The 10,604-nt window shown below is 41.3% G+C and overlaps 1 protein-coding gene across 1 annotated transcript in view; it reads left to right on the forward strand.

The window, feature by feature from the left end:
• Positions 1-10,604, forward strand: part of LOC119442285 (protein unc-80 homolog) — a 182,055-nt gene that overhangs the window by 157,416 nt on the left and 14,035 nt on the right. The window contains exons 59-61 of the mRNA XM_049662030.1: positions 1,804-1,989; positions 5,109-5,333; positions 7,724-7,933. Of these exons, the coding sequence (XP_049517987.1) occupies positions 1,804-1,989; positions 5,109-5,333; positions 7,724-7,933 (621 nt within the window). The remainder of the gene's footprint in view (positions 1-1,803; positions 1,990-5,108; positions 5,334-7,723; positions 7,934-10,604) is intronic.

A 10,604-nucleotide genomic window follows, 5' to 3' on the forward strand; every position in this document is an offset into this window, starting at 1 on the left:
CGAAGGACGTGGTCGTTAGGATAATGAAGACAACATTCTGCTTGTGCAAGCTGTTCACTCTCCACCTTGTAAAGAATGTGCAAATAACCCGTGAATCATTGTCTGCTCACAGGTTCACATGCCTTAATATTTATTTATTTTTGTGCTTCCACTTGTTTTAATTTTGTTTAAGGCGAAAGCCTTATATGTGTCATCGTTCAGTCGGCTTTCGACGTCCTTGAGTGAAAACCATGTCGTCGAAGTGCAATCGTACACGATGACGACTCGGTGTAGTAATTCACTTACTACACCAACCCTGCATCATGTTTTACCTATATGCAACCGCTCATGCAACAACTTTGATGGTGCGCAGGTCACCGTCGTCATCGTGTTAATTAAGAAAGAGCAAATTCAGGCACTCCAACCCATGACCTTTGGTGGGAGTCGAACCCTTGAGCTTATTTGTGAGTCGAACTCACCAGCTTTGGCGTTAAGGCAAAGTTAATTAAGGCACAGTTAATTAAGGCACTCAAACCCACAACCTTTGGTGGGAGTCGAACCCACGGCCTTTAATGTTAGTTAGGGTGAGGTTAATTAAGGCACAGTTAATTAAGGTAGCATCAATAACTCGTGCATGCAACCATCGGTCGGAAAAAAGTAATAAGTGACAAAGCATTCGAATGAGAATGTCAAGTAATTTGATGAATGTCTCTTGAGAATGCAGGCTTTCGCCTTTACCCTCTTTGGCGTATTCTAAGGTGACTGGTAATTCTTTTTACTTTGTATGCATACAAATAGTGCTGCCTTCTTGTTACCATCATGTATGCCTTGAAATGGACCCTCGGCCTAGTCAAGCTGTTTGCAACAGCTTTGAGCTGATGGTTCCTACCAGAACTCTTGTATTTATAGAAATAAAATGTGTGTGCATATGTGTGTTTGTGGGTTTGTTTGTTTACCCGTTCACTTCCACCTATGTGTAACAGAGACAGGTAGAGAGAAGTGCATTCACAGGATAATTACATGTTATTTTGATTAGATACGTAGTGCACAGGCAAGATGAGTGGTAGGCAGCTCACACAGGCAGAACGCTGTCTTCATTGTACTGCTGACCATCTGTGTCCTGCCGCTTAACCCCAGCAATGTCCTGCAGAGCCTGTGGTGGCTCGGTGGTTACAGCATTCTGCCTTTTTGAGTATGAAATGGCAGCTTTAATTCCTGGACCTGGTGACTGAATTGAAATGGTGGCGGATTGCCAAAACGCCTGTGTACTGCTGTTATGATGCACGTTAAAGAACCCTAAAAGATTATAATTAACCCAAAACACACAACATCCCTCAAAGCCCAGGTGTAGTTTTCATGTGTTAAAATCAGCATCAGCAGCATTTGATTGTTCAAAGAAGTTCTGTAAAATCTGTCATGTGGAAAAATATTCTTGTGCAGAACAACTTCTGGCTACCTAACTGCAGTGGAATGCTACAAGGGAACCCACTTCTGTGTTCTTGAAAAGCAAGTTTCACATATGAAGAACAACTATGCGTGGTTCAGGGGTCGAACTCAGGACCACTGCCTTTCTTGGGAGACTGCTTTGGAAAAGCAATGGTCCAGAGTTCAATTCCTGGACTGCAACAAATTGCTTTTCAACTGTTTGTTTTGCTTTTAGACAACACTGTAATAAGTCTCTTTATAGCATTCTTCTACATTCAGATGCATTGCAGTTTCTCCTTACACAGTACTTGATATTAGTATAGAATGGCATTGATCATTTGGACATACACTGCTTACTATTGATGACAATGATGCTGACCTTGTTTCTGGTCCTGGCAGGAGGAGAACTGGAGCGTGGAAAGCCATCTGCAGAAGGTCATGGTGGTGAGATGTCCCAGTCAGTCAGCTTCACACGTACCATGGTCCCAGGTGGTGCCCACCGACCCAGCTTCACCGAACTTACACCTGACCATCAGAGTATCACTCGACTTGGCCGACCACCAGGCATGGGCTCGGTTGAATCAGGTGAGCTCAGCGTGGCTTGACAGGACCGCTGCTATGCGGGACTCTTCTTGTCTTGTCTTGGTGTACCCTTCTTTGGTGACACTTATGGAGTATGCTGTGTGCTTGCGGCTATGGCTGAAAGCAAGCCCTGATTCTCACCACACTCAATCACTCTGTATTGCTTCTCCAACTCATAGTGCAAGTAGATCACAGCTATGGTGGTTTCGCACCAATAAGGAACAACAGTAGCGTAGGCTCAAACAGTATTTATTGCTAGGGGTGGTAGAATAAGCAATAAGCACTTTTAGAAAAAAACCCACTGTAATTGATAATAAAGGTAATAAATAGGCTTCACCTCTCTTCACACATTGTGCATCAGATGATGAGCTCACTCACGACATGGCAGGTAGTCCGACATTCGAGACCATCAAGGCTAGAGAGAGTGTACCTCCCTCAGGAACACTCTTTTGTATTTTTTTTACTTCTACAAGAGGGCTGTCCTGCTTGTGGAGAGACGGATACCTTCCCCCTTTTCCATGGGTCTGGTGGAAGCTCACTTTGCAGTGTCGTGGAGCCAACATTGAAACGGGGGAAGGGGACATCGTGTGCCTTTCCCGCACCTCTCACTAGCTCACATCATGGGTCGCAACGAGCAATTGCACGCCAGCGTGCTAGGCTGAAGAAAATGGAAGCACGTGCTCCTCACGCGCCACACTTCATGTTGCTGTTCCCACAGCTTGTGATCATTTTCTAACTACCGTATTTACTCGCATAATGAATGCACTTTTTTTCCCGAAATATATGCACAAAGTTGGGGGGTGCATTCATTATGCGGGGTAAAATTTTGAGCAATTTTTTTTTCTGCGACTACCTCTACAGAATTCTCAGTTTTGCTCAAAATGCGAACCATCTATTGCTATAGCAAATGCGCAGAGAGTTATACGCAGTGAAGATAGCCTGGTAGTTAATGCACAGCTTATGGCCTGGGCAAGCTATGTGCTTTAATGTCAAACAATGTACGTGCGGAGACAGAGCTGTTCAATACAGCAAGCAGAACACTGCAAGATGTTATGTCATACTTTCTAGCACTTCCCTTAGCTCCATATCTCTTTGTCCCATATCTCTTGGTCCCATATCTCCAGATCGCTGTGCTGATGCAACTAGCCTGTTTGCAACCGCTGTGGATAGCAGCCGGGGCTTTTGCTTTACTCTCTTTCATGTCCCGTTTCCACTTCTTTCTGCCAACTGCTTTGTTTAACTTCGTTCACTTCAGTGCTTGTTTGTCACAGTTTTCTGCACTGTAGCACTCATTTAAGTGGCTGTCTCATGAATCGTTACTGCTATTACTGCTCACACTTTGTTGATGTGTTGGTGAGTAAATTGGTTGGAGCGCCACATTTTAAAGAAAAAGATAGTCTACCTTCCCATTTATCTGCAGTTCTTAAGCAACAAAAGTTGGTTCAGTATCGGTTAAGCTGCCTTGTTTTCTTCAAATATGTTACTTTAAGAGGAAGCTTTAGCTCGGGCTCAACTCCGATGCCGTCTATTCAAATGCATGTAATATGCAGGAATGCTTTTCTGAGATAACCACTGGGTCTATTTTAATGAAATGTGTTGCATTTGCGATAGAAAGTTAAATTCTAGTCACTGTTGGAAGCGGAATTTCAATTTAGGACATGAACTTTTTAATGAAATTTTTAAAAATTTGTCAGATTGAAAAAAATAGAAACACGAAGTTTATAAATTTGTAAAATTTGTAGCTCTGTACCTAGAACAGATATCACAGTTCTGTAACCTGCATCGATTAGAGCATCCAAAGCGGACAAATTTGGTATGTCAATTTATATTTTATGTGAATGTGTTACATTGGTTACGAGGGTTTTGCAAACGTCCTACTCATAAATTAGTGGTCTATTTGAGAGCCATGTATAATGTATCAATTTTGCCCTCTTTAGATGTACTATTAGGTGCAATTTACAGATTTGTGACATCATTTTTCATTGCTGAGTTACAGAGTTGTAAACATGATAGTTTCGTTTTCTGAAATTCTGAGATTTTTGTCAGTTTTTATTAAAAAATTGACGGCATAAATAAAAAATTTGCAACCAACTGTCACTAGATTTTAACTTTTTCTTTTACATGCAAAAAACCTTATCAAATTTAGTGAAGTGGTTGCCGGAAAAAAAACGATTTCTCCTTTTCCATGTATTTAGATAGGAGGCCCCGAGCTAAAGCTTCTTAAGGCTGGCATAACAATTTGATGATGATATAATTGCTAAGAGCTACTATGGCAAGGATTTGAGCTGATGGTGTGAATGGGCAGCTGGAAAGTCCCTATAACAGTTGTGATAGTTTTCAGAAAGTATAAGCTTGTTTATATATTGAGAGCGCATAGGTATGTTGATGCCTTGTTCTCAGTGATCTGGTAATGAAGGACGTTTGCTTTCATTTTGTTTCAAACGTATTTTCCCACAATTGGCACGGCAGAACTCTAGATTTAGATGAGTACCTGTATCCTGGTGCTGTGTCATCTCTTCTATTCAAAGTTGCCTAAGGCAAATACAGGATATCAAGGAATCTTTTTGACATTACAGTGCTAATTTGTTGGCAGTGTTTATCAATAGTCTTGAACGTTCCTTTTAGTATGTGTCATAAAAAAAAATTAAGTGCTGAATAGTATTGCTGTTAGGAAGTACACTGATGTAACAAGGTAAAGCATTCACATGCATATCTGCTTTTAGGATCAAGTGCACATTCATCATGTTGACAGCTCCACATTGTATGTGTACATGTCTCTCCTTATATATTTGCACACATTTTTAGTAGAACTCGTGATAATATAATTAAGCTCACAATTTCAGTAACAACATACTATATGTGAGTGTGTATGCATACTTGTATTATATTTATGCAGTTTGCTTTTCGTTTCTGCTTCCAATTTATGATAGAAGAAAATTTTACCCAAAGGATGGCTGGAATGTGTCCATACACCTGCAGTTCTGTTTGCTAATTGCCAAGTAGAGGGGACAAGAACTTCATCAAGTTGCTGCACTGTAACTTTTTGTATTTGTCCTGGCACATTTTTTCTCTTGAGTGAATGCCAAATGAAGTATTCTGATTTGCTGCTGTGCTTGATGCAGCAGAAGGTGCTGTTGGGGCGGTGCCAGCAGGAGGCACAGCTCCAAGACCTCTGCCTATCATGCGCTCCGAGTCGCAGCGAGAACCTCATCGGGAGAGCCAGCAACAGCGCGACTCACACCGGGGTCTCAGCATACGACTTCAATCACGCGAGGGCAGCAGCCGGAGAGTAATGCAACGCTTCCTCAGGAGAACCAGCTACCCAGAGGAGGAGGGACCTACCCAAGGTGCTGACCTTTTTCCATCACGTTATGGCCTTGAGCACAAATGCCATGTTTTCTGGTTTAAAATTTAAGCACTTGGACACCGAAAGTATGGTTGAATATTCTTTGCGATACTGACAATGCAATCACTCATGAATAGCAGTGCTAAATTTGCTGATGTGCAGCAGCTACATTGAAATAATATAGAATGTTTGCTTACTCAGGAAAAAAATGAAAGTCAATGAAATGTCAACGCTGAAGAAGACAAGGTTGATGTACATTGTGATTGAAATGATTCAATATCTTGATTCAATGATTCAATATACATTGATTATATATCTCTATTCTGTCTCTTTTTCGTATTCATTATGAACTTATTTTGTATCTTATTCGAATCATATTTCATGTGCAGTTGTGCCAACGGTGTCTTTAGCGTGGACAATTGGTTGACCCCATCTTTTTTTTTTTCTGGAAGTGCTTACAAGATAGCCAGATACCAGATACGCGAAACCCGTGTGAAGTCACCAAACAGTACCTTGTCTTCAAGGGCACACAAAATTGATGCGTAGGGCGTGCGGGAACACCTGGGACAGCCCATGCGCATTTGTAAGTTAGTGCATACTTGCCAGATGGCGCTAGTAGTAAAATAGTGCACACTCAAACTTGATGCGCACGACAAAAGTGTGGGGTGTGTGGAAACATTTGGGATACTCCGCGTGCACGTGTAAGTTAGTGCATAGTCGACAGATGGTCCTAGTCATAAAATATTATATTCTACAAGTGCTTATGGTTAATTATCTGCCTTTTAGAGTGCAGCTCTTAATGGCCCGTTCCTGGGGCGAACGTTGTCGTCGGCGTAGCGGAGCGAATGAGCACAATGTTGAAGGATGATAGAGCGAGACACGAGCCGCGAACAGCAGAGACCAATGAGAGCGGCTCGTTCAGTGACGTGTGCACGGGAAACTGGCTTCATATGGGCCCGCCCGACCGCTCGTTGAGTACTCCTATCTGGTCTCAGCCGGGCCACTCATTTTGTACTATCGTCTGCTCGTGTCATCTCTAGCTCTCGCTTGTTTGGTTTGCTTGGTTTGGTCTCGTTCGCGCTTGTTTCGATTTTCATGGTTTGCGATTGTTTTGTAATCTGATTGTACGTGCAACGCAAATTGTGTAGTACTTTCTGGAAGCCAAGTGGCACCAGCGATTACAGTGGAGCCTTCGACGAGTCATATATAAAAGCTGACGCGCTTGACCCGCAGATCAGATTTTCGACAATTGCCGTCTCTGCTACCTGTCTCTCTCAAATTCTTTGCCACAATACATCGCGAAATAAAAACACGTATATAGCTTCGTGCAGATTACGCATTAGAGGGTATCGTAATCATCGGTGAATTTTTTGTTTATATCCTTAGTTGCTGACTATTGCTACGTGTTCTGGGCATGAGGAGGTATAATTTCATACCATTTTCATATTCATGTGACATCTACAAGTCAACTAAAAATCTTTTTTTTCTGGAAGTGGTTACAAGATAGCCAAATCCCAGAAATGCCAATCCCATGAGAAGTCGCCAAAGAATACCTCGTCTTCAAAAGATAGAGTATAAAATATGAGTATAACATAAACAAACGATGCGCAATGAAATGTTATATATTGCAGTGGGCGATAATTTACCACTATGCATGCCATTGTACCATTATACATGCAACAGGGCTTGTGTAGACACTCATTGTAGTAACAGCATGCCCACCTCACAGTGCCGAATGGTTCAAATAGGAGTGCAATGTGCTGCAACAAGAGGTCAGATGCACAAGTGGCAAGGCAGCTACATTTGCTGAGTGAGGCTGCGTGTACAAACAGCATTGTAGTGGATTGAGCCATTGAAGCTAAAGTCGCCAGACAAGCATTCTTACTGCTGGAGAACCATTCTGCCCCATAACCCCCATTCCTTTTCTTTGCACTAAGTTGCGCTCTTGCTGGTTGCAAACCTGCACCTACTTCTGTTGAGAGGCTTTCTTTTCTGCAAAGCTTAGATGCCTAGTGACTGCACTTACTGCACCTTAAGGAGCGAAACTGGAGGAAAGGGGAAGTCTTGTGTTAGATTAGGAGCGTGGTTCCAAATACAAGGTGAAGTGCTTATTCACATTGGTAATGCTCGAAGGGGGGGGGATGTTTGTAGATGTTTACTGTAAATGGATGTAGATGCTTGCTGACTATCGTAATGTCACTGTTAGTTGATTAGCTGCTAGCATAACAGGTTGGTAAGTACATAGGTCATGCTTTTTCTTTTACAAAACAAGTTTCACTCTGTTACATACAGCGCAGAGTGAAGCAAGGGTGAAAGGCAATGAACACAAAACTCTTGCCAGCAATAGACATACATCATTGTATATGATACGATTTCCAATTGCTATTGCAGTATATCGACCAATGGAAGCCCTGGACATGGAGCATTCTGCATCATCGGAGCCTCGCTTGTTCAGAAAGTCCACACTCCTCATCAAAAAGAAAGGCAGCAAGAAGAGCACTGGTAGCAGCAGCCTAACCTCTGTAGGGGTTGCCGAGAGTGGCGCAGCTACTGACGAGGAAACTTTACAGGACAGTCTTCCAGAAGGCGTAGATTCTACTGGTAAGGGTGAGCCTGTGGGGCTGCTTTGTGCTCTGCGTGTCCTTTTAATCTTCTTTTCTGGCATTAGAGTTGCAAGTCGGAAACCTTGTCTGTGTCCATCAGTGTATTTATTGGTTGTCATATAAAACTTTTCATGCTCAGATGACATTCCAGTTCAGTTCTGAAGAGATAGACCATTTTTTGTTTAGCTTGTGGTAGCATTGTCATGTTTGCCTGTAGTTGCTGCTGCAGCCAGCAAAGGTATACTACAGTCACAACATAAATGAGAAAACAACTTTTTTTTTTTACTCTACTGTTGCCAGATTTGCTTCAAATATTCTGTCCCAAACCACTTGTTGTTACTTTTTTTTTCTTCTTTTGGTTCGAACTTTACTTGAGCTGAGGCTATCGGTATGGCTTCAGGTTCAATTCCTGCTAAAGTTCTGGTTTGGATTTGATTTAACAGCTTGATCTTTACATGTCAGTAAGGGAAAAAATTTCTGAAAGTGAATATGTCTTGAACTTGTTTAACAGAATGTATTAATGAGGACAACCATTTAAAGCGCGTACAGGGGCATCGGAACAGGGGGAGTGACAGGCTCCTCCTCATTTACAAATCAGGGAGCATGGCTCCCTCAGTCAAAGCGCAAAATTACAAACACTGCTACAGAAACTTTCTTTGGTCGCACACAAAATATCAGTTAATCTCCTTTAACCTGCCACTTTGAGCTGAGACTCCGTAATTGAGACGTTTGTTGTAAGAAGCCGCTGGAAAGAAAGTCCATGTTTGGCACAGTGTGACATTGAAATGAAAGAGCAAATAAATGTGTTTGTGCGACTTTGTACCATTTCACACATCACTAGGAATATACATTTGGGTATTAGATTTGATTACACGGTATAGCTTCATAATGATACAGGGCGAAGTAGAGACGGACGAAGCGAGTACATTGGACAGAACAAGTGCTGTTTTTTCCGGTTTACTCATTTCATATGTGTCTTCTTCGCGCTGTTTCAGTATGAATACATACTAACTAGCCCAGCTGTCTATGGTATCGTTATAGCATTAATTAATTTTTCTGTGTTTGGAAAGTATGTTGAAGATGTGTAAGTTATGTTTGCGATAACATTAACCTTATTTTCTCATTGGCATATCCATACACATTATTTCTGCAATTTTATTGGGAGTCTACGACGAATATATGCATGTCAGAATTTTTTTGGGCATGTTTACGAACTGGTTTACATTTCTCTTTTCTACACTTATATCCATACACTTGTGTTTTCGTATGTGTACTCTAATTTGCTGTTGCTCCCAATGATACCTCAATGACAATGTCATTGATTTATAAGTATATTTCTCGATGCCAGCTCTCTTATGGTTAATCTCTTTTGCAACCTCGTTTACTCTGGGTAAACGGAATCTCGTCAGATGATGAATGTATATAAAGACAATGTGGCAAAATCTTAGAATATTGGGAGCAAAAAACTTGACAAAACATACAATTCAGGCACTACATTTTTAATTATTTGCCGCAGTTAGTAAACCAAATTGTAATTTTTTTATAATACTGCCTTTATGTCTGTGTGTTGATTGTGTTTGTTTATTAAAGGTTGGGCATTCAAGGACAATAAGTTATGATGATGATGATGCTAATGATGATGTTTTAGTAGCATTTTTTCCCGCTTCCCCAGTGAAAAAAAAGTTCCGACGCCAGTAAGCACGTACATACTTAGTGTGCATGTAATGCTAACCTGCAATAATTCAAATTGAGAAATATTTGCAGTTTTAATTATTTTTTGCAAATCTCAATATTTTCAATCTCAAATTTAATAATTTCATCACCCCACCTAATTTTCTGCCGTCCTCGACTGCACTTCCCTTCCCCTGGTGCCCATTCGGTAACTCTAATGGCCCACCGGTTATCTACCCTACGCATTACATGGTCTGCCCAGCTCCATTTTCTTCTCTTATTGTCAACTAGAATATCGGCTATCCCGGTTTGCTCTCTGATTCACACCTCTCTCTTAATGTCTCTTAACGTTGTGCCAAACATTTTTCGTTCCATCTCTTTTTGTGCGGTTCTTAACTTGTTCTTGAGCTTCTTCGTTAACTTCCAACTTTCTTCCCCATATGTTAGCACTGGTAGAATGCAATGATTGTACACTTTTCTTTTCAACAACAGTGGTAAGCTCCCAGTCAGGATTTGGTAGCGCCTGTTGTATGCACTCCAACCAATCTTTATTCTTCTGTAAATTTCCTTCTCATGATCAGGGTGAGTAATTGTGAGTAATAGACGTAGATAAACGTACTCCTGTACAGACTCTAGAGGCTGACTGGCGATCCTGAATTCTTGTTCCTTTGCCAGGCTATTGAACATTATCTTTGTCTTCTGCATATTAATACAGTAGATAATACAGAAAGTATGTCTATTCATGTTGGATGCAAGTTCGTTATAACGAGGTTCGGTTGCATTGTTGGGGTCTCCTGTGTGGCATTTATTTCATCTTGTGTTTGTTGCTTTTGGATGGACTACCTCATTAGTTATTGTTATAATGTTCATTTAGTCATAGCAATTTTGCTGAGTGATCTTGTCATCTGTATCTACTGTCATCTGCATCTTGCCAAATTTTGGAGCCTTTCGTGGCTACATGCCTTTAGAATTTATGATTGCCAACTCTGATGCGTCTT

The sequence above is a fragment of the Dermacentor silvarum genome, chromosome 2 (assembly GCF_013339745.2).
Source record: "Dermacentor silvarum isolate Dsil-2018 chromosome 2, BIME_Dsil_1.4, whole genome shotgun sequence".
NCBI lineage: Eukaryota > Metazoa > Arthropoda > Arachnida > Ixodida > Ixodidae > Dermacentor > Dermacentor silvarum.